Source organism: Medicago truncatula, chromosome 1 (assembly GCF_003473485.1).
Source record: "Medicago truncatula cultivar Jemalong A17 chromosome 1, MtrunA17r5.0-ANR, whole genome shotgun sequence".
Taxonomy (NCBI): Eukaryota; Viridiplantae; Streptophyta; class Magnoliopsida; order Fabales; family Fabaceae; genus Medicago; species Medicago truncatula.
Window position 1 is genome coordinate 2,692,078 of NC_053042.1, and position 25,660 is coordinate 2,717,737.

Here is a 25,660-nt window from a genome sequence, read left to right on the forward strand (position 1 = left end):
TGCATTCCCTAAATTTTCATATTTTAGTCCCTAATAAAAATTGCCTTTTATCAACCCGTATCCCCAAGCTGACCTATTGCTAAAAAATTGTTGATGCATGAGTTGTTTATCGAAGCATTATTTTTGTTAATGGTTAGGAATTGAACTCTGCACCTCAGGGCTAGAACCCGTTGATGCCTTTTTTATCTAACGATATATAAGACTGAAAATAAGAGTGATTTGAAAATTAGTTCATTAATCTGATTCATGAATCAAATAAGTTGAATTTAAGCTTAAAATTAGGGTTGATAACTAAATCAGTTGCACTTCAATTATATGAATAATTTGAAAATTAGTTCATTGAATCTGATCATGAATCAAATAAGTTGAATTTAAGCTTAAAATTAGGGTTGATAACTAAATCAGTTGCACTTCAATTATATTGAAAATTAGTTCATTGAATCTGATTCATGAATCAAATAAGTTGAATTTAAACTTAAAATTAGGGTTGATAACTAAATGAGTTGCACTTCAATTATATTCCCTTCGGTCCTTACTATGAAAAGAAAAACAAAAAAAACATCAAAACTAATGCAATCATTAACTATTGCAACCTTTTAATCACATTTACACATATACACTTATAGAAAATTATGAAACATTAGATACATTTAATAATCCTTCATTATCATGTGTATGTAAAGTTTTCTCGTAAACTATATTATATTTTCATTTGTTGAGATTCAAAATCAAAGTTATTTATTCCTTTGTTTGATTCAAAGTCAAAGTTCTTTTATGTACTTTTATTTATGTCACCTAAGCCTTGAATGTTCTTGATAATGTTCATATATTTATGAGTTTGTTCTTGATAAACCATATGAACAACCTTCTGAACTATCTTCGAACTTTCTAAACTTTGACTAACCTTTTGAACTCTGACTGGGTTTATAAGCTTTAATGTTATTTGATTACTTGATTCTTGGTCTGATTTGTACTTTGTTCCTCTCTTATTTAATCACTCAAGCACACATATTAAATACCAAGAAATTAATCAAACTTCATTAATCTTTTAATCATCGAGGGTTGTTTATCTTTAAAATATTTTAGGGATTTTGCCTCAACACACGTTAGTGCCTGGCTTTTCGTTAGTCTTTTTTAAAGGCTCTTTCTGCTAGCCTATATATATATATATATATATATATATATACATTAAAAGGATACATAATTTTACGATGATTTTATTCGCTTTTAATTATATCCATAAACAAATTTGTCTAATGTTATATTGTTGATATCATTGGAAAATATAAGAATTTATATTATATTTGTTATATTGTTGAAGTGATGGAGTCATCAAAAAAGATAAACATAATTTGTTACAATTTGAAAGTCACAAACGTCTATATTATAATTTTAATTAAAATCACACACACTAAGCCTCCATTAACTTTGATATTTTTTTAACATCTTTTTTTTTTTAAGGGGCTAAAATGAATATATTACCACAACAATCAGGCCTTCCTAGCACAAGGTGTGCTAAGGAAGAAACACCTGAGAACAAGCAAAATGTCTGAAAGTATTTACAAGGCTACCACCAAAAACCAGCAAAAAAAAAAAAAAACAATCAATTAGCCAATGCCTAGAATAGAAAACGGGCTAAGCCACCAACCATGTTAATTGAGGGGAATACTGACATGTTTCCCCTTCAACCACGTGAAAGTAAGTGACTTAATTTTATCCACCACCTGCGGAATAGAACAATTTTTGTCGTTGAAAATCCTATTGTTTCTTTCTTTCCAAATTTCCCACACCGTTGCAAACCAAATGACCTGTAAAATGGATCGCCTTGTCTTGGCCACAGCACCAATAAAACCAAACTGATAAAAGTGACCAGTAGCTTCGCCAGGCAAAACCGCGGACAGCCCAAGCCGCCTAAGAATATGATACCAAATAGAGCCAAACATAGAACAATGTAATAATAAGTGTGAAGATGTTTCCACCTCCCCACACCCTCCAACACACAACTGAGCATCAACGTCAATTACTTGACGACGGTAGAGGTTGTCTTTAGTAGGGAGCCTGTTGCGGAATAGACGCCAAGCAAATAAAACCACCTTCAGAAGAACGTCCCTATGCCACAGAGAAGAGACATGCACCACAACATCAACCGAATCATTATCGTTTAAAAATTTGTAAGCACTACGAACTGTGTATACGGAGGAAGGTTCCAACCGCCACATCCACCTGTCAACCCTGTCAAACTGCAAGGTAACCGTAAGAAGTAAAATCCTAAGCTCCCCTATCAGATCCTCCTCCCACGCAAACAACCGACGCCTCCAACTCCAAGCCCCCCCCCCCTGTCAATCCCCCAACCTAACAAGTGCATATTAAAAACAGATTGACTCTTTAACACTGACAACTCATATAATCTAGTGAACCGTTCTCTAATAGACATTCCTCCCACCCACACATCCGTCCAAAAGAGAGTATTATTACCATCTCCCACAACCTGACTAACATTACCATCTCAGAGCGCATGGCCGAAACATCCCTCCACCAAACAGAGGCCTCTTGGCCACCCTCCTTTACTCGACCCTCCACCACACCGTATCTAGCCGACAACACCCTAAACCACAAACTATCTCTATCCCCTAATAATCTCCAACACCACTTCCCTAGAAGAGCTAAATTAAAATCTCTAATTCTCCTAACCCCCAAAACTCCAGCCTCCTGACTCCATAAATAGTTTACCAATCAATCCAAGAGATTTTCCTGTGGTGTACACCTCCCTCCCGAAAAAAAAAAATTTTTTTTATTAAAAATAGATTCAATAGAGGAAATGATACCTGACGGAGCTTTGAAAAAAGAAAGAACATAAACAGGCAACGATGACAGAACCAGCCAGCCACCCAAAGATAAATATCTCGAACTCCACCCTGACAATCTAGTGTTTATGCGCTTAATAAGAGGTTCCCAAAAATTCAATCTACGCGCATTACCACCAATAGGCAACCCAAAGTACATAAAAGGAATATAACCAACCTTGCAGTTCAAAACCAGTGCTGCTTCAGCTAACCAAGAGGCCATAACGTTCACCACAACCAGAAGGCTCTTCGAAAAATTCACCTTTAAACCAGACAAGTCTTGAAAAAGAATAAGAGCTGCTCTCATAGCCCGAATATTAGCCCACGATTTTTTTATATAAAGTGCAAGGACTAAAACCAGACAAGTCTAACTAACAACAGGGACTATTTTTTATATAAAGTGCAAGGACTAAAACCAAAAAAAAAAAAGTACAAGGAGCAAACCCAAAAAATGATGTAACTGCAGGGACTAATGACATATTTAAGCATATTTGATTATAACTTTTTGGAATATAATACAATTGAATAAAAATTCAACTTATACTGTTTCAATTTATAATTAGATTTAACCCATTTTTTAATTAACACTATTAAAAAGAAAAAATTGTAGTTAGAATAATTTAAATGAAGAAATATAATTGAAAGATAAAAAGTCATACCAAAATTATATATATATATATATAAATACTCCCTATATTCCTTTTTAAGTGTCTTAAGGTGAATTTTTCGTTCCTATTTAATTGCCGTTTTGGTATTTTAAGGGTACGATTTATCAATTATACCATTTGTCAATTACTCTTATATTTTTCAATAAAACTAATTAATGTTATATATTTGGAAAACTAAAGTTTTTATTTTTTTTAAAACAAAATTTGTTTCTTGTTATCTTCAAATTTAAACAAATATAGGTTGGTTTGATAATAATGTTTCAACTTTCAACAAATATTTAAATCTGGTAAAGGAGTAATCTAAACATTCAAATCTATGTCACACGGTGTGAATCTCTAACATTGGTTGAAGTCATAGTTGAAGCCTTAATTTTGATTAAAGGAGTTGGAGGAAAGTTATTTTTTTCTTAACTTTTGATTAATGTGAAGTTGATATAATTTTGATCTAGACTTGAAATAATTAAAGAGATATGCACAATATTTAGAAAATTTAAAATTGTTTGTTATGAGAAAAAGATAAAACGCGCAAAAAAAATAGAAATTTGTTGGAAAAAGAGAGTAGTAACTAACAATTGTTTGTCATATTAAATTTATTTGAAAGATCAAATGTTTGCAAAAAAAATAGGAAATTAGTAGTGGATTAAAATGAGGGTATAATAGTAAAAATATGTACAAAAATGCAGTTCGCTATTTTTGTGTTCAAATACTAAAACGACAATAGAGGGAGTACCTTTTTGTAGTAAAAAATGTAACCCTCTTTTAAGATATTTAAATTGAGTGAAGATTTTTTTTTTTTTAAAGAGTAAATCTGAAGAAGATAATTGTGCTTTTTTTTGTCAAATATATTTTAATTTAGATTTACCTTTTTTTTATTTTATTTTAAGAGTCAATCGATTTTAAATAAGTTTCTTTTTATTAAGATTTGACTAGATTATTATCTTTTATATATGATGATATGACTGCGATTTTTGTTATATGGTTTGTTTTTATGTTACTATAATTGCTGGTTATAAATACCTTGCGACATCTTAAATTAGGTTACAAACAGTTGTGATATTGCTCTGAGGATTACACTAAAGTGTTTGTTTATTTCGCGGGTTTTGGTTGACTTCCAAAACCTCTTTTTCTCAATCAAGATGTATAACTTCAACGAGGAGGTTCTGCTGTTCTTCCTGTTACACTGTTTTACAGAAGAAGGTTTAAAGGAAACAGTACACACGTATGTCTCTATTTTTCTTCAACTTTGGCAATTCCTATATTGAATTTTCAATGCTTTATGTGAACATGGTTATTTGTTTTATGTTTTGAAAAGTCAAAAACTATTCAAACAAAAAGATCTATGCACCACTGATTTACTAGAGAATCAATAGCTCTAACATGTGTCGTTCATGATAGAAACTTTTTAGGGCAATGATAAGAGGGTTTTAGTGAAGTTTTCTCAAAGTTTTAGGAGATAAAGCTTAAAAAACTACAACACACATATATTTATTTGTTCTATCATATGATCGATTCTCGTAACACTTTTTAATTTGGTTTTTTGTTGCTTTTGCATTTTTTATTTTTTTTGTCTCTCTTTCTGTTTTATTTTCCTTTTTTCTGATTAAGTAGTGTAGGAGACTAGGTCGCTAAAGCTTTTGTGTTTTCTTTTATTTTAATCTGTTTTTTAACTTATTGAAAAAGAAGATAAAAAAGGTTTTTTTTAAATTACCTTTGAAGAATGGTGGGTAATTTACCCACCAACCAATGAAAATGAGCAATTTATTTGTGGGGTCAAGATAGTTCATGAATATGTGCTTATGTGGCTAATGTGTATTGGTTGGGGTAAATTACCCATCATTCTTTCATGGGTAGCCTAGTTGTCACCGATAAAAAAAGATAAAAAACATCAATATAGTTTTTTTTGGCTTAACTTCACTTTTCGCCCTTTAAGTTTTAAAATGTTGCGATTTTAGCCCCCTATTAAAAAAAATTGCAATTTTGGCCCCTTTTGTCCCAAAATTGTTGAGAAACGCCACGTGTCCTAAAAAAAGGGTCATAATCACAACTTTTTTAAAAGATAAGGGGTCAAAAGAGCATATTTCCTTATGTTAGGCGGTCAATAGAGCATATTTCCCTAAACATAGGGAGTCACTTTTGCCATTTTTTTTAATAGGGGTCAAAATCGCAATATTTTGAAACTTAGGGGGCGAAAAGTGTAGTTTAGCCTAATTTTTTTTTTGTTTTGGACTCAAATATGGTTATTTGTTTGACAATTATTTTTTTTACTTTATTCTTTTGTTAATTTAACAGGTTTGAGCGTGAAAGTGGGTTATACTTTGACTTTAAATATTTTGAGGAGGTGGTACTTACAGGCCGGTGGGATGAAGTTGAGAAATATCTTTCTGGATTTACAAAAGTTGAAGACAATAATCATTCAATTAAAATATACTTTGAATTGAGAAAACAAAGATACTTCGAGGCTTTAGACAGGTAATTAAGCATTTTATGGCCAATATATAACGAATAATTTATAGAAATTTGATGTGAAGTAAGCCGTTGAATATGCATGTATATACACTTTTTTATCTAAAACATTAATTTATGTTAGAGTAGGTTGTTGAAGGTCAACCACGTTGATCATGTTAATAGTAGTCCTTGTATGATTTATATTTCAAGGACTAAAATTATATGGTCTAAATATTTATAGACTAATATAAACAAAAGTAAAGAAGATAAGCAAGGTAGTGGCTCTAAAAATATTCTTAAAAGATCCAAGCTGTTTCCTTCCACGTACTTTTGCCATGTAGTCTGCACATTGTCTTCTCTATAAATATGGACTAATGAAACAACTCTGTTTCTAGACATAAGCTCTTTGATACTATATGTAGTCTCAACATATTTATTAGGCTGAGATGTTGAGTCTTGAATCAAAGATATAGCCTCCATACAATCACTTCTGCAACTCACGTCTTGGTAGCCGATTTCCCAAGCTAACATTAATCCAAATATTATGCCCTATTAGTTCAAATTCTAAACTGTCAGCAAAATTAATGTGTCCACTAAATCCTACGATCCATGAGCCGGTGTGATCTCAAGTTAAACTTCCATAATCCGCACGATCAGGATTTCCGTAAGAGCTCTCGTCAACGTTTAAAGCCACTTGATTCTCGTTAGGTGGAGGTCAAAGAACCAACTGCACCACGTAAAATTAATTAATCATATGGTTATTTGTTTGACGATTAATTTATAGAAATTTCATGCGAAGTAAGCCGTTGAATAAAATTATATTTCAAGGACTAAAATTATATGGTCTACATATTTATAGAATAATTAATATAAACAAATATTACGATAAATAAAACAAATCCACAAGGATGAAAGCAAAGTTTTCTATGTTTCTATTTTGTTTCAGAGTTTCCTATGTTTCTAGTTCTAATATTATATTATGTTTTTTGTTAAAAATCGTAATAATTTTTTTCTTATTCTAATTTTTGTTGTCTTGTTTCATCAGCAACGATCAAAGCAAGGCTATAGAAATCCTTACGAAGGATCTAAAAGTCTTCCGTTCAAGAAATGAGGAAGTATTTAAAGAATTGACTCAATTATTGACATATAACAACATAAGGTATATTCAATATTTGTCTTGTTGGGGTATGGTAGTTTGAATTGAATTCTTCATTATGTGTCTAACTGTTTTTCTTGAACCTGATTAGGGAACATGAATTACTTTCAACATATCAAGATGCAATTTCTTCAAGAAAGATTGTGATGAATGAAATTAAGGAAATCATAGAGCAACATCCTATGCTCAAAGGAAAATTGAAATTTCCTGATATTGATTGTCAGAGGCTAAAGCATCTTCTAAATGCAAGGTTCCACACTTACTTCCTTAATTTATAGTAGTTGACATGCATGCAATGCACCATATTTTCTTAGTGCATTGTCTAACACCCTAAAACCCCGACTTTATTTAATAAATAAATAAAAATTATTAATCATACAAGTGCTACATATATTCAGCAGTTCACCAATTTATAAAACAAAGATTATAATTAAATAAATAAAATTTGGGGTGTTACACATTGTATTAGAATTAATAAATATATTTTTTATGAAATAAGTTTTTTACTACTATACATTTTATTAAGTAGTTCATTTCAGCTTCATGTAGAAATTTTATTTATTAATTGTTCAATTTGTTAGCTTAAATTGGCAGCATCAAAATAATGCTCCAGCTTCTCCAGAACATGGCCTCTTTATGAATCATGTCAATCATTTCATACCATCTACTGCTGCTGCAATAAATCAAGGTATTAATTTGATAATTTCTCATAAAAAATTGGTACCCCGTAAATTTTGCAACCTAACCTTGTGATGTAATTTACCTTAATGCAGGAACAGCTTTGAATAATCTTGGGGTACCTAGTGAGGTCAGTTGGATAAAATATTGATTTAACCTATGTTCTTTTATAATTCAAAATAATATTTTACTTGTTTTAGGTTTGACAAGGTTTTTTTTTTGTATATTATTAAGATTTTTGTATGAAAGTTTATAAATGTATTTTAATTTATTTTGGTTATACTAACTATCATTGTTTTAAATTGTACTTGGCAACACATTAAAGATTTGGACGTCTCCCCAACTCAATCTAGACCGCATTGCTGCATTCGTCAACAATCACAATGTAATTGCAAACCCTATTTTAAATCTTTTTATAATTTTCAGTGATTTTATTATTATTATTATTTTTAACGGTAAAATTTATTAATAATCAAGTCCTTTGTACAAAACGAACAAGGACTGGTAAGACAAACTACAAAGCAAAGGGCATCTAATATAGGCGGAACACCTAAAAAAGAAAATGTCTACACCGTACATCTTAAACACCAATAAAATATAAACTTCCAAAACCAAATCAACAATAAAATCAAGCTAATCCCTTTGTTCAAAAAAAAAAAAAATCAAGCTAATCCCCCACAAAACCAACATAAACCAAAAGTTGCGCCAAAATTTCACACTCCATTGTGAAGGGCCACATAAACAAAATCCAAACACTCATCACCTACTACTCACACCAAAGCTACTCCAAAAAACCATTACACCCACTAAAACCCCCCTAACAACAGCACATCACCTTCTCATCACCAGAAACATCACCTCACCTTCTCATCACCTGAGCTGAGCCAAATTCCCACACTCGTTCATATTTCACCATCAATCAATCCTCGGTATGTCAGAGAAGATACCAAAACAAGCCAAACAACTTGAGTCAAGAAATTGACTCTCAATCTCGAATCAAAAGCGATTTTATTGTTCTTTTGAACATTCTTTTTATCCATAAATATGTTAGATATTAATAGCCTACTTAGATGATTAGTGAAAGTTTTAGCTTAAGTCTTGACAGATTACATGGAATACGAGTAATCAAGGCCTTTGCATCTAATACTTGTATCATTGTGAAGAATGAATGAAACACTTCTTACATCTCATTCTCACTGAATGTACTAGTGTTTTTGTTTTATCTAAATGTAGTGTTATATCCGTGAGAATCGGAAGGTTAAAAAAAAATAGTGTTGTATGGTACCTTGATAGACAAATATTTGGCTGTTTGACATTTCGTTTACATATTATTATGTTTTTACAATGCTAGAAACTTCTTATGCTAACTTTTTTTCTGTTTTCTTTTAGAGTGGTAAAAATTTGGAGGACCTGCAACCTGATTTAATTGAAAAATCCCACAAAATATCAGAAAGTGTATTTCAGATTTGTACACCATCTCAATGCCATATGTTGCTACTTCCTAAACAGCCCGAAGAAAACAAGGTATGACATTTATATGATTAAATTGATATTATTGGTTTTTTACATCATTAACTCAAGACAAAAACATATCATTAGCAATAAAAAAATATCTTGATCCTTTTATTCTTGCAATAAAAAAAAACTTATCTTGATCATTTTATTCTTTAATGTGTGTCTTATAAGTAAGATATTTGATTAAGTAGCATCTTGAGATTACAATTTTTTGTTGTCAAGTCGCTTAGTGGCTAGATTCACACATATTATGTGTGGAGAAGTGAGGAATCCGGTGTTTAAACCCCGACCCCTATCTATAATGTGTTCTACCAACTGAGCTATTTTTTCGTGGTATAATAGTGAAATATAATTAGATACTTTATTAAAAAAAAGTACGCTATCAATTGATAACTTTTCGTTAAGCAGATCGTTAGACTCGCTTACACAAATTCGGGAAATGGCATTTTGGCATTGACATCAAATGGTAATCATCTACTTTGGTTATGGACACATACTAGCATTGATATGGGAGCCAAGGTAATATTCCCTTTCCTTTGATATAATAAAATTTGGAAATTGATCTTATTTCACTTTCTTATTTCTCATGAAAATAAAATTTGGAAATTGATTTTGCTATAATATATAAACTATTGCTTGTAGGCAACAGCACAAGTTCATCCTCAATTGGCCAAAAATGGTTTGGAATTCATGAGCAATGACCTTACAAATGCCAATCGTGAAGATTTAGTTTCTTGTTTTGCTATATCAAAAGCAGATTCTTATCTCTTATCAACCTCAGGAGGGTTGGTTTCTTTGTTCAATATGGTATCATTTAAGGTAATCTTAAAGATAGAGTCCTAAATGTTATTATTTCTTTTATTTCTTAAATTTATAAATTATTTTAATTGTTGGAGTTCCTCTACAACGATTGCACAATGTAGCGGCCTTATGCAAAGACATTAGATTCAAAGAGGGAAAAAAAAATATTTTCTATATGAATCTAGCATACTGCATCGTGCAACCGTTGTAGAGAACTCATACACGTTTTTTAATTTCACGTTTCTTATAGTTCTCTTTTATTTTCGGTTTACAAATATATAAGTCATTTAATATCTTGGTCCAAATTAATATGATTTAACTAATCATGTCACACATTATATAATAATTGCAGACTCTAGTAACTTTCATGCCACCTCCACCAATGGTAACAAGTCTTGCCTTCTATCCTAAAGATAATAATACTTTTCTTATTGGCTTGGATGACTCCAGTATACGTGTATACAATATTCACAAGCATGATGAGGTATATATCTTTCTTCATTCAATAAAGACATTCATTATAATTACATGTTTTAAAGGATAATTAAACTAATTAACTTCATGTATCATTCATTTATGTTAGGTTCAAAAGCTTGAGGGTCATTCTAAACGAGTTTCTGCTCTTGCCTTCTCAAATACTTTGAATATACTTGTTTCTGCTGATGCAAGCCCTCAGGTTAGTATTTAAATTCCTCCCCCACCCCCCATTTTTTGTCGAAACTAGCAATGACACGTCATCAAATGTAATTCCACATCATTAAAAAAGGGCAGTCTGGTGCACTAAAGCATTACAAGAAAATGGTGTTTTAGATTCAGCAGAAATATGGATGCTAAAAGGCAAATTGTGGATGCTAACAGTCTTTTAGAGTCAGTATAGGGTCCAAAAAATTGACGACAATAAAAGCTTGGATGCTAATTTTTTTTGGATTCTAATTTTTTTTTTGTTATGTGCAGATTATTGTATGGGATAGCAGTAGCTGGGAAAAATTGAGAGAAAGAAACTTGCAAATAGATGGACCAAATGTGCCACAAATGTTTTCTGAAACTCACATTCAATTTCACCCTGATCAGCAAAATTTTCTTTTTGTACATAAAATTCATCTTGCAATTTATGAAGCAACAGAACTAAAATGTGTCAACCAGTGGGATTCAAATTTTCCAACAGTTATCTGCCAAGCAACATTCTCATCTAATGGTCAAATGGTGTATGCTTGTTTTCTTGATGGGAATTTGGCAATATTTGATGCATCAAATTTTCAAATGCATTATAACATTCAGCCTTCTGTTTACCACCTTTCATCAATTCCCAGGTACTTTTTTTTTTTCTTCTTGGCTGTAATTTCAGGGTTTGCAATAACTAATTGTTAGTTTGATTTTTATTATTTTTATTTGCCTGTCTCCTGAGAGGTCACTTGGTTGCAGACTCGTTCTTGCACCTTGAGGTACTCGGTTTTGAGACTCGGGCACCAAGAGTTTGAAAATTTTAGTTTTAGCTTTTAGCTTTGAATTATAATCACAAATTCATGATTTAATTATACAAGTAGAATAATAACTCTTAAAAGCTTTTGGATTAATATTTATTCCTTACATATGTAACTTTGACACTCAATCTAATTTTTTTTTTTATTTGATTGTTGCAGTGTGAAAATCTACCCAACTGTTTTAGCTGCACATCCACAGAAACCAAACCAATTTGCAGTAGGGTTAACCGATGGTTGTGTTTATGTGTTTGAGCCAAAGGAACCATGTGGTAATTGGATCATGTCTCAAGTTGATAAGGAAAAAGCTAACAGCATAGGGAGTCAAGGTTGAGATGGATTGGCGAAACACATCCTCCGATCATTATGATAAGAAAAAAAATCACATTTTAGGATTATTGAATAACCGATGCATATGATATCTAACTCTTTTTAGGCTTTTGTCGTACAATAATTCATATTCTAATGTTAGTTAGTTAGTTTAGTTAATTAAGGCTCTATTTGGATTGATGTAATTTAAGAGAACGGAACGGGATGAAACGGAGCGGAATGAAACATAGATTCCATTCCATTGTTTGGATGCTTTATGATGGAATTGAACAAATTTCTCAAACCATTATTTGGAAAGTAGACGGAATGAAATGAGTTATAATCTTTTATTCCATTTTTACCCTTATTTAAAAAGTATTATTATTTAGAATTAATAAATATTATCTTTTATTAAATAAAAGACCTTGTTTGAAAAGTAGAGCATGATTTATTTGATATTCATGTTCTAATCTCATTCATTGTTTTAAAAATAATGTAAATAAATATGCAGATACAACATTGAATATAAATTATTGTTTTTATTCTGTGTAATCTTATACTTGTACGTTATTTAATACATATCGATACATCCTTTCAAAAAAAAATACATATCGATATATATAAATTATCAAGCATGATGCTTGTACAGATGGGAGAAGGTACACAAAGACGATAAACATACAGATGAAATGAAGAATAAAGAAATAACGGAATAATATAATTGGGAAGGTAACAAAAGAGGTAAATTCTATGGTACATCTACTATATATAACCACCCGCACTTTTGCGCTGGTTTTTTATTTTTCAAAAATATCTTCAATTTTTTTTCAATACAAATAGATAAGAATAAATTTAAATATTAAAACAAATGTGACAAACAAGATAAGAATAAATATATATCTGATTTTTTTTGCTTTATCATTTTAAAAGTGTAACAAACTAGATGAGTATATATGTACTTATTTTTTTATTTTCCAATTATACCCTTAAACAATTTTTTTTATACAGTAAAGATTGTTGTTGGTGTTGTTAAAAAAAATTATATTATATTTTTTTTGTTATATTGTTATGTCGTTAGATAATCATGGTTAGTTTAGTATTTATATTTTTACTTTTAATCAAAATTAAAATTTCATAAAAAACATAATTAGCAAGCGCCCGTCTTTTCGCTAGTATAAATAAAATGGAAAATTCCATTCTACACCACAAAATTCGTGTGTGGTTGTACATCAAATACTTAAATTAATAGTTAAATATGTTGTTTGTTGAAGAAAAAATTATTTTTTGTCATTTTTTTTGTGGTGGTTGGGGTTCGAACCTCAGACCTTGCATATTATTATGCATTGTCCATACTACAATTTACCAAAAATGTTGATGTAATAAAATTATTTTTTTTATTTTATTACTCATAATAGAGAATATTGATTATTTTTTACGATAAATGTAAAATATTTAGTATGATTCTTATAAATCATGAAATGATATTTTCTAAGATATAAATGTCGACAAATATAGCTCTTTATTTCATAAAAATGATCGTTAATTTATATATTTTGGAAGTAAGAGCATTGGTACACCTTAATTTGTGAGTTTGTAGAAATTTCCAAATAAAATACATGATTTTTGGGTGACTTTTTCACTTTCAATTATATCATTAAACATATTTTGCCTATAAAATTGATATATTGTCGATGACATGTAAAAAAATAAGAATTAATATTATATTTGTTATATTGTTGATGTTTGAAAAAGATAAATATAATTTATTATATTTTTTTTACAGAAGTTTGTTATAATTTGAAAGTCACGTGTATCTATACTTACAGTTTTAATTAAAATTTATAAAAAAAATATGTTCATAACTTATACACTTTAGCATAATTAAAAAAAGGAACACTTGAACACAAGTTATATCTATACTTTTATATTATATTATATTATATATATTAAAAAAAAACTACCCTTTTTCAGCATTTTTTGGTTGGATTTTTCATTCTAAAAATACCCTTAATTTTCAAAACAAATAACACATGTAACAAATAGATAAGAATAAATTTAAATATTAAAACAAATGTAACAAATATGATATGAAATTTTTTTTCTTTATCATTTAAAAAGTGTAACAAATTAGATGAATATATTTATACTTACTTTTTCATCATTCCAATTATACCCTTAAACAACTTTTTCTATAATAAAATTGTTATTGGTGTCATTAAAAAAAGAATTTAGATTATATTTTTTTTTTGTTATATTGTGTTATTGTCGGTGTCGTTGAAATAGATAATCATGGTTTGTTTGATTTTTTATAACTTGAAAGCAACAAACATTTATATTTTTTTAGTTTTAATCAAAATTAAAATTTCATTAAAAAAAACATTGTTCATAATTTTCAAACGTTATCGCAATAAAAAGAGTGGAAAGACATGCACTCAAGTGCCTGTCTTTCCGCTAGTATAAGATAAATAAAGTCATATCAGACATGTTCACAAATCCTAACTCAATTGACAAAAATATTGAAGGTTTTAGGCCGAATATTGTGATCACAGTTTGAACCCCAACTCTCCACTTTTCTGAGTTTCCAAAACAATGTATATTCATTCGTTTGTGTTTACTATAATTATTTTATTGAAAGTGATTAACACTCAATACTTTATGAAAGAAATATCACTCACTTATTAGTTAAGAAATATTTTGTGCCGTTTTTCTTGACCTCAACAACATGAAAGCCTTCGAAAGAACTTGTAAACTCAAATTTTGACTCAAGAACATTTGTTGAGAGAAAATATTGATTCTCATTTTATGATTTAATGAAAGAGTTAACCGAGTTCCATACAAATATCACTGAGCTTTTCAATATGTTGAGTTCACCAAAGTATTGAGCTCGACTTGAAATAGCCAATAGTACTAATTTAATAATATGCATATTTTTTAAACTTCTATGCCATAAATATCTCTAAGATGTAAAAGATGCTTGATATAAAAGTTAATTTTTTTTCTCAACTTATAATCTGTAAAAACTTTGATAAAATAAAATCAAGACCATCAAGACATTACATTATTACGCGGATAACACCACAAGAACCAACACCTTCATCGCCATAACTAACACAACTTCAACAACAAAGCTGTCTAAAGTGAAAAGTAAAGATTTAATGGTTACAATTGCAAACATGACATGATCAAATCATATATTCAAAGTCACAACTTTTCAAGCATGTTAGGTTGGAACAACAACTGGGAGTGTAACGGAATTTCATTATTTGACAACTTGACAGTCTAAAGGTGAGTTAAATATTTTAGTGACAATAATCTACAAACAAGGAGCATAATGTCCATTTGTTCGAAGCTTAAATATAAATAGTCAATTTAAAAGGAAATCAAATTCTCAACGCCCCATTGAAGAAGGTAATATCATCAACTAGAGCTTGAATCGTCAACCTTTGCTGCTGCAGATGCATAACTAACACTACTATCCCGTGTACTATGGCATTGACTAGACTGCTCGTAGCGAAGAAATTTGACTTTTATCTTTGATGAGCAGTTCATCAGCATCTGATAAATTTGCAAAATGTTGAAAGTAAATATGATAACAGCATAAAATAGAAAAACTAATTTAATGTGGTAAGCTGCAACAAATATGGATCAGAAACACCACGTGAGGATATATGCCCTTCACTATTTTATAAAGAAACTCAAAAAATTTAAGATACGGTTTCAGATGACAATACATTTAGCTCAAAGCATAATATTGACAACAATACAATAGTAATATTATTTTGTGTTGAAACTGAGCTGGTTCAAGTGTTTCCTAATTCCCATTATAAATGCTACTTGCTAGAACATCCTTAAATCTTGACAACAATGAATGAGGACTCCATTAAAAACTTTTAAACTTTAAGGATCAAACTGAAAATTCAATAAAATTAAGGACCTTAACGGTATAATTTGACATAAATTATAATCTGACCTAAATTATAAGAAAACATGATTTTTGAGCTAAATTATAAGAAAAAGTGATTTTATAACAATATCAACAACACAATGCAATAATTCTACATCCATGAAAATTTATAAGAAACTTACATGGAGAAAAACACTAATTGGATGGCGTCCACAGATTGTATTGTCAAATTCTGACAGATATTTTTTGAATGAATCAGGGTCTCCAGTTTCGATGATATCCATGCCCATCTTGTCCAGGGCCTCAATGGACTTGTAAATAGGCCCGTGTTTTTTGTCATAGTGCATGTAATTGAATCTGACATAAAATACCAGTCACAAATCACACGATCAAGACAAGCTTCAAACTGTTGATGGATATGAGATATCCATCAGAATACATAGACACGGACAATAGAAAAGATAGTGTACTATAAATATTGCCAATGAACAGTCACCACTGGAGCATATCTTAACAAAAAATCATAATAACGTTAGTATATTATTTGAAGTTTAGAAAACATCAAGCATCTAACAAGTAATATCAAGTAAATAAACCATAGAAAACATAACTGGTTTCTAAATGTTTGCTTTGTGTGTTATTGTGGTTTTTTAGCATTTCAGACAAAAGTTGCAAATTGCAAGAGTATACAAGAAAGAAATAAGGTAGTTCAACATGTAAGAAAAAAGTACATACCGAGATCCCCAGTGACAAAAATCAGATGAAATGGAGAAGAAATTAGTGGGATCGTCGACAAATTGAGCAAGAATCTGTCCATACATAGCTTCATTCTCAGCACTAACTGCACCGACTAAAATGGGTACAATTTTCACCGGGTGCCTGCGCCAATATTCAAACTCAGTCTCTGGCAAGTTTCAAGAACTGGAACCCTTTAATTATAATAAAACTTACCCTTCAAATACTTTAGCAAGATATGGCAAGTGCATTTCCATGCTATGTTCAGCTTCATCAACTCGAATATCCATCGTTTCAAATTTTCCCGTCGCTTTAAGCTGCTCATTTACTGGTAAAACAATGGAAAATTAAATGTGAATGAGTAAAGACAGAAGCCAATATTGAAGTCAAACAAAATGAATCAGTTCTCAATAAATCAGTTCAAATAGGAAATTGCTTTGTAGTGTGATACCTTTTCAACGAAAAACAACGAACATGTACAAATTACCTTATATTTTTTGAGGTTGCCAGTTTTGTACTCCAAATATTTTTAAAATTACCACACTACCCATGTTGGCAAGCGGTTCGTCGGTTTTCATCAAACTTATTTTGCACTGTTTAGCAGTGCTCGTTCAAATAATTTACACATATCCATAGCTCAGATAGAAGACTATTGATTGTAATTATAATGATCAAATACTTTTTCTTCATTACTTCATATAGTTTCCTAATATCCTTTTCCTGAGAGATCCTCTCTTGAACATAAATATGTAGAACTATAGTATAATTTCAATTTTCAATACAACAATTCATATTCATATATCATATATCATACAATTATCACTACCTTCCAAATCAATAGGCAGGTCCCCAATGGGTGTCTTGTAGACTGTTGCAGTTGATAGAGCACATTTTGGGGTGTAATAGTGGTGAGAAGGACCAAGTAGGAAAACACGTTTGCTGAAATCACAAAATCAAAATAAAAAATAGCAATATCAGCAACAACAACAACAATCTACAAGTTACCAGGCAACAAGTCAGAAGACGGACAAGAAATGAACTTACATGTTAGATGGATCAATGTTTCCAAAGGCATAGGCAGCAGCACGTCCTGAATACGAATAACCTGCATGTCTAACACAACACAAACATTTTCCAGTGCATCGCAAACACATTAGCATTGTTTCTCTAATCATAAATAAATAAATAAAGCAAATTGAACTCCTCTAAAACTTGGAATCCAAAAGGATATTTGAAAAAACAACATCAGAGCCTTAAGTTTTCAATCAAGGGTTACATTAAAAGTCTAATACATTCACTTACGGTGCTATTACTCCACGCACATCAGAAGACTTGGTTAAACCACATGAATTCAGCCATCCTTCCAGTTCTTCTGAAAGCTGCTTAGCTGAAAAATATAAATTAATAAAAACATCAGACAGAGATATCAAATTGAAATTTTGCTGGTCACCAAGGTTTTAACAATCTTCAATACTATAGAGAATCAAAGTCAAATGCAACCACTATCGCAGTCGCACAAATTGGGGGCAATCTTTGATACTATCAGTAATCACAGTCAAATGCAGCTAATGCAACCAGAATTTGTATCGCAAGTTGGGATTGAGAACTTCAATTTCCTCAAAGCTTCGTAGTTCTTGAAAATGTTTCAACCCATCAAATCATATATACGTTATTGAAAATTAAACCATATATTAACAAAAAAAAACAGGGCTTTAATTATAATTCTGCGACTACAATCTATGTCGCGACATAAGAGTGTTTAATCCTACTGAAATCTCAATGCAATTGAGTTCATATTTAACTGTGATTCTCTGCAATATCAAGAATCACATTAAGCCGCAATTATTTTATTAAAATAAAAAAATAAAAATAAATAAATAAAAAAAACTAACTTTAACCACCCCCAATATAAATAAAAACTAAAAATTCAAACTTTAACTATCACAATTGAAATATTGATCAGAAAAATTAAACTAAAAATTCCTTAAATGAAAATAAATGGATGGTTGATTGAAGAAACTTACGATTGTCGGTGTACCAAGAACCAGCATGCGATGGTTTTCGGACTTTGGTGACCATGGCGAAAGAGGATTTGAGTTTTTGATAAAACCCTAAAATTAAAATAAAGAAGAAGAACGAGTTTTTGATTTAGTTTCTCTGACACGCTCCACGATTCTTTCTCTTTTCAGTTAACTTACTTACTACAACAAAGTTAGTGCAATCTCTTTCATTATTACACTTTCTCTTTGCGTCTTGTGTTGCTTTTAATACTAGAACTAGAAAAAACAAGGACGATAACACTTTACGCAAATCCCATGTTTTATTTTGGGAATAAAATTCATCAAGAAAATACTAGGTAAATTTGATGAGGGAGTTGTATTTTTCATATCATATAAAGGAAATTAGCTGCTAAAATAAATACTTCATCCGTTTTAAATTGAATATCGTTTAAGGTTTTAATACATATATTAAAAAAATACAATGATTGAAAGAAAGAAAAATTTTATTTTATCAAATTATTCTTCTTAATTATTGGTTTGTTTTTCAATAAAGTAAAAATAATATTTCAGGAGTAGTGTACATAGAATTAATGGGATGGCACGATTGAAAAAACTTATTATTGTATTAGAAACCAAAAATAGCATTCATTTTAAAACTTTTTTTTTGCTAAAGTGACGCTTTTTTTAAAATAAAGGGAGTAACAAAGCTTATTATTTTTTTCGCTAATTGAATTTTATCATGATTTTAAATTTGAATCAAATCAAATCGGTTTAATTTAATTTTTCCATCAAAACTTATTTAATAATTAAATAATTCTAACAAATCAAATTTGAGTTAGTGTGCGTTTAGTTTCTTTTGTTCCAACTTCAAGTATGTCATACTATGTTCTTAGGTATTGTCAGTTTTAGGTCATTGAATGAACCTTCATGGTTTTGTCATTTATTATAAAAAGGCATCTTTGAGCCGAGGAGTATGGGTGTTGTATAATCTGAATTGTTTGAAAAAAGAATTACACGATCCGAGTACTTTGTATTTTTTTATTTTTTTTTGTTTAAGTTGTTCAAATTATATAATCTCAAATATTGTGTAAATGGTTCGGAATATGAAGGGTGTGCAAGGATGGGAAAAAAAATTCTCCTAGTGAAAAGTCAGATGGATTTCCCTACTTTTTTAAATAGAATCCATTAATTTATGAATATCTCACATAAATTTGACAGAAACGTTTCTACAGAATTTAGTAAATGTTGATACTTGATACCATTTCTCAACTATCTGATTGCGTTCCATTAGGTGACAGGCTTCTTGTCTTGGATGGTACAAATTGAATGTAAGATGGTGTAGTGGAAATGTACTCCCAACATACAACTGTAGGCTTCAAAAAGATTTGTATAGTGATGGAGGGATATAGAAGTTGGAGTGAGAATCTGTTAGCAAAATAACAATCAACAGATATTAAAAAAAATCAAGAGTTAACTGAATACAAAATGTGGTGATTTAATCTCTTTAGCCTTTGCGGCTTTGGTTGTATTCTGCTTTTCTTATCATATCACCAGAAAACATATGCATAACTCAATCTTAAAAGACTGATTCAAAACTGTTTTTAACTCACCCTCATATGAACAAAAGTTAAGAAAAGCCAAACTAATTGTAACACTGGTGTCAAGAAATGTTGCTAAATAAAATGAAAAACATAGGCAATTCAGGTTAAATACTTGACAAAACAAAAGAAATATGTACAGTTTAAGAAGGGCACGGATATGAGTCGCCTACTTGATATTCCAACATGAGAACCCAGGGTGAAGAACAACATCAGTGACAAATGCAGTGTGCTATACAATACCGGAAGAAATAGAATTGTATAAATGACAATTTTACAACATAAATAATCATCAAACCCCAGCAAGCTGAATATTTTTATTGTGTTTGCAAACTGAACAATACAATCACTCATTACCTCAAACCAACAAATGGAATCATATACTGATTTTACAACAGCAAAAACCATCAGAACATATACCCCCCTCTAATGGCAAATCAAATACTATAACCAATCTTTCTAATCCTAGTATCCCAATCTCTACAAAACTGATATCGGAAAAATAATTCAATCATAGCACCCATCACAGAGTTGACAAAATGAAGAACAAATCCCTGTAATCAAAAGGAAAATTATTCCATTCAGCCTTTATGATTCCATCAATGTCATCATTGGTAAAAAAAAATAAACTGAATTAAAGAAAATAGAACAAGAAGATTGAACAAAATAGATTGGTTAAAATTATATGGAAATATTGAATATATTAAAGGATGATTAAGTGGAAAGTTGTTCTCTAAAGCTACTGTTTAGTCAATCCATCCATCTTCTATAACCAGACAATGAACATGTAGACGTAGCAGTCTATCAAATGATTTAAGTCGTCTTAAGCTAACTGGCTTCAATCTTATCTTAAGCCCCTAACGCCAAAAACCAACAACAATTTGCAGGGGACATGTCAAAAAAAGCTGGTGACCATAATGAAACAGCATATCAAAAACAGTAACTAGAGTTCAAACCATCAGATTTCATAAATGTCAAAAATCTGTAATTTAAAATTAACATACACATTCCTATTTAACAATGAGATTTGACCCTATGACCACATGCAAACTATCCACACCCAGTTCTAGTGGCCAACACAATACATCTTTGATTAATCAGCTGAATTAACTATTGTATGTGTTTAGAAGAGTTTATTATAACTTACTGAATTGCCATTACCCAGTTAAAAGTAAAATCATCTCCTAAACCTATATTTAAAAATAAATCACCAACAAAGCACCAAGCTTGGCAGTACCACTTCAAAACGTAAAGTCCATTAATTTTTGCCTATTTTTTTCCTTCTTGGTCTCTACTATACTCTCTAGTACGATTGATATTCTCTATTTCTTTTTTCATTTGAGGACGTAATTTTAAGGCCGTTGACAATATCAATCATTCGCCAAAATATTTTAGGTAGTAAGACTAATACACTTTGGATTAGGCGAGAAGCGTTTCTATTTAATACTTACCCTGAATCTTAAACAAGACCTATTTCTCACACAACCTCTTCATAAATCAATACAGGATACAGATTAGAACATGATAATCCTTTTCCCTAGCTGAGAATATAGAGCATCCAAACTAGTTTAAAACCTTAACAATAACTTGCTTCTGCAAAACCACATAACATCGCAGACTGTACTCAAAAGTTTAGCCATCAAGATCAAATTGTGATTCCACTAAGCATGCAGATATCATTTATCAATTTGTTTATTGACCAAAACCGTAGATTCTAGAACATAAGCACACCCAGATAACTCGATTTGTTTAAGTAAAAGTTACCAAAACTTTTACTATCTTTGCTAGTTAGTTACTACAACAAATAGAAACTATTCTGAAATCTCTCCATTAGTATTAGTATTAGTATTATGAATACAGAAAGCAAAACCAAACAACAGAAAAGACAACACCTGTTGTGATTATGAGCAAGTACAGAAATAAACACTTAATTGTTTAACCAACAGAAAACACTTGGTTTATCATTCCATAAAACATAGAACCACACTTTTAATTTAAGGTATAACCTTTTAAAACTTTTAGATGCTAACAAATCTCACTATATTTTTAGAAAAATTTAGAAGATCTACTGCCATAGGAACATGCAGAAAAAACTGTAGTACATGCATTGTATTCTTACTCACCTGCCTTGAAATGGACTGTAGAAATCTTCAAAAATATTGAAGAATAAAACAGAAGCGCTATTTTTGCCTCTAAAGAATGACAAAGCAAAAAAACTTAAAATTGTTCCAGGATGTAATGGAGTCTTGGAACACGCCGACGAAACAATGGTTCGAGTCGGAAAGTTGGAACATCAAACTGCCATCCATCATACATCTCATTCCATGCTTGCACTATGTCATCAATTTTGAACCCTGTAATGATGAAAATTGGTTGGTTAGTTCCCTAAAATATTTGAAACTTAAAAGGTATCTGATAAATACACAACAGTTGATAATGTTTACGCAACCCGTACCTTCCATTGCTGTTTCATTAGAACAATGGTTCTTTATCATGACACCAATGTCAGTTGTAGAAGCTCCAGCTAGTTCAAACTTTTCAACAGCAACCTCCAAACACTCCTCCCATGTTGGTAGTCCTAGCTTAAATTCCACAACAGAACGCTCGTACAATAAGGTGCCCCATAAAAGGTATATCTGTATCCTCATATTTGAAGCCTGCTCTTCAGCTTCTTCAGAAGAAATGTCCCTGAAAAGACCGTGCAAACCCATTTTCTCTAACTCTGCATTATATTTATCTAACTTAGAGAGCCCATTCAAACGTTGTTCCTCAATCTCCTCCCACATCAACATCCCTTTTTCCATGCTGTCCTCTGCCTTGTTATAGAGCTGCAGAACCTCCTCAAAAGGACCAACTTCGATATTCTTATTGTTTGCAATTAAATAACACCAGCATAGCTTTGCTTGCTCAAACTGCTGATACCCAAGAGCAAGGAGTCCCTCGTAGAAGTCTGGTTTGATTTTCACAGATTCTTCGTATCTCATTTCTGCTTCCTTGTACTCCTTCGTAGCCCATTCATATCCAGCTTTAAGATGCTCGAGAGACGCTTCTCTCGTCCCGTCTTCCTGAAAAGGCACTCGCCTCCTCGCCTTAGACAAGTGAACATTCCCCCAATTAAACAAAGCCAAAGCAGCCATCTCTTGAAACTTATCCGCAGCAATATCAAACAGCTCTTGAGCACCATCATTTGTCACCGAATCCTCCATCGCCTCCGAATATATCTTCATCCCAACCTCATGAATATCCAGATACGAATCAGAATCAAACCCAACATGGTTCTTAAACAGCCTCGCAAACTGAACAAGCCATTCCTCCACAGTAATCATCCTATTACCCCCAACACCCTTATCTCCTTCTCCAACCCCATTCTCCTCTCTCACCTCACCACTACTCGTCTTTTCATCATAGCACGGCTCCATATCCAAATCCACCTGCGTAATATACAACCGAATCGAACCAAGCACATGACAACCCTCAGCTAACCTCAACTCAGCAGTAGTAGTAATAGTAACCAAATCACCTTCCCTATCCTTATACTTCACAAGAACACCCTTTAACCCCGGAAACCTATCCCTTATCACATCTCTCACCAACTTCATACTACAATTCACCGGCAACTGCGCCCACCTAATATCCTCTCCATATATCAACTTCACAGTCCTAGTAACCCCTTTATCTTCCTTAACAACTTCTTTACTATCCTTATCCTTATCCATAACCTTATCCTTCGAATCTTGACCCTTCACCTTAACATTAACGTTAACATTTCCAACATTGGCAGCTTTCTTCTCAACGACACTCTTACTTTTCCTCTCTTCCTCGCCTTCCCCTTTATGCCCTTTCTTCTTCTTATTAATCTTCTCCCTAACAACTTTCCTAAACCGTGCAGCAGGCGGCTCTATTTGCTGAATAGCAGCCAGAGCAATCTCAGTCTCATCAATAGCGATCCCTTTCTCCTCCATAGTAATCCTCAAACTATCAAGAATCTCCAACGCGGTTGAATTATTCGGCTCAGCATTCAAAACAACTCTAACATCTCTCATAGCCAAATCCAATCGATTCAACGCCTCGTAACACTTAGCTCTTCTAAGAAGAGCTTTACTATACCTCGGCGAAACTTGCAGAGCAAGATTGCACTCGTTAATAGCTCGAGGATATTCGCCGAGACCCAATTGCATATAACACATGGCCATGTTGGTGTGAAGATGTGCAACATCTATGTGGTTTTTGGGTAAGAGTTTGAGAGCTTTTTCGTACTTTAACATAGCTCCTTCGTTGTCTTTTTTTTGGAAGAAAAGTTTGTTACCTTCTTCTCTTAATTCTTGTGACATGTTGATGAACATGGCTGTGTCATCGTCGAATGATGTTGAACGTTCGTAACCTTTGTTCTTGTTGTTTGATTTTGGTGATTCATGTTCCTTCTTTTTTCCAGCTGGTTTCCCCATCGATCTATGAATCAATAATCAATTTTTCAGCTGAATCAAATAATTTCAATAATAGTAATAATCAGAGAGATTTGCTTGAAATTGAAGATTTTTTTTTATCAAATGAAAAAAAAAAAAACAATCTTTAGGACCAAATTGAATGAAGTTGTAATGATTCGTTGTGTGGCTGTTGTGTGTAGGTTAGGGTTTGTTTGTGTTCTTTTCTTTTATGTGAAGTCAACGTAGATGGATTGGAGGGTGTAAAAGGAAGAATGGAGTGGCCTAAAATAAAAGGGTGGGTGCTTTTGTTCTTTAGGAAAATTGGGGGGAAAGGACTAAACGACACACAAAAATGGGAAAACGCTGTGATTGTGTCCCACTTTGGCTTTTGGAGGGTATATATATTCCTTCATTGCTGAATGTTATTGTTGTAAAAAATAAAAAAATATATCCAATTCAAGGGTTGATTAATATGAAAATTTATCTCACTGTTGAATAGCACGGCTTCAATTAAAGTCAACTTAAACTTCTATATAAACTAACACACATAAATTGATATTAAGAGAATTTGAATTTGTTATTTTGGTTTGTTCAAAAAAGAAAAAATTGAATATGAGATTTAAGATGAGCATAATCTAAGATTTCAAACCTTGATGATCTGGTGAATGTTAATTGTGTATCATGCTTTGATTGATGTTTGAACACGTGGACTTTTTCCTCTTTGATTGTTTTTTTTTTTTTACATTTAACATTTTCATATTCACATTCATAGCGAGACAAATAAGAATTGGTCTTGTCTTTTACGCGGCGGCTGTACTGTTGGGTCTGGGAATATTCCTTTATTTCAGTTATTACAAAAATTTGGCATGATTGGTTACTGTAATACTTTTTCATTTTTTATGCTACGTAGCATATAATTATTCCTTTGTTTTACTATATGTATGTATGCCCTCTACCCCTACAAGATGGAATTCCTTTTCCGTTAAGGATTATACAGTTTTTTTTTTTTTTTTGTTTCAGATAAATTCTAGCCATGGGAGATAATCTAATTTGAGGTGTCAAACATTAAATGAGTGTAGTTATCCTTCAAACATTAGTTCGCCCAC

The 25,660-nt window shown here is 31.5% G+C and overlaps 3 protein-coding genes across 4 annotated transcripts; 1 reads left to right on the top strand and 2 right to left on the bottom strand.

Annotated features, from left to right (window-relative positions):
* Positions 1-4,647: 4,647 nt before the first annotated feature.
* LOC112416070 (protein TOPLESS) lies at positions 4,648-11,918 on the top strand. The gene is made up of 13 exons (XM_039829701.1): positions 4,648-4,730; positions 5,801-5,980; positions 7,002-7,115; positions 7,204-7,362; positions 7,694-7,800; positions 7,886-7,920; positions 9,180-9,314; positions 9,714-9,824; positions 9,948-10,124; positions 10,459-10,590; positions 10,690-10,782; positions 11,061-11,416; positions 11,747-11,918. Exons 1-13 carry the CDS (start codon positions 4,648-4,650, stop codon positions 11,916-11,918), a joined length of 1,854 nt encoding a protein of 617 aa, XP_039685635.1.
* A 3,108-nt stretch (positions 11,919-15,026) lies between these two features.
* On the bottom strand, positions 15,027-18,882 carry LOC25481928 (protein MEMO1). The gene is made up of 8 exons (XM_013610350.3): positions 18,557-18,882; positions 17,835-17,919; positions 17,577-17,645; positions 17,359-17,471; positions 16,749-16,860; positions 16,533-16,676; positions 15,980-16,154; positions 15,027-15,448 (listed from the first exon to the last, which is right to left on the bottom strand). Exons 1-8 carry the CDS (start codon positions 18,609-18,611, stop codon positions 15,311-15,313), a joined length of 891 nt encoding a protein of 296 aa, XP_013465804.1. The 5' UTR covers positions 18,612-18,882; the 3' UTR covers positions 15,027-15,310.
* Positions 18,883-20,346: 1,464 nt separating this feature from the next.
* Positions 20,347-24,924, bottom strand: LOC25481929 (protein PHOX1). Of its 2 annotated transcripts, none has more exons than XM_024775259.2 (3): positions 22,586-24,924; positions 22,258-22,484; positions 20,347-20,684 (listed from the first exon to the last, which is right to left on the bottom strand). In XM_024775259.2, the coding sequence occupies exons 1-2, from the start codon at positions 24,573-24,575 to the stop codon at positions 22,348-22,350; spliced, it is 2,127 nt and encodes a 708-aa protein (XP_024631027.1). In that variant the 5' UTR covers positions 24,576-24,924; the 3' UTR covers positions 20,347-20,684; positions 22,258-22,347. The 2 variants fall into 2 exon arrangements, with proteins under 2 accessions (XP_024631027.1, XP_013465806.1); XM_013610352.3 differs by having other exon boundaries at positions 22,254-22,484.
* Between the last annotated feature and the right edge of the window lie 736 nt (positions 24,925-25,660).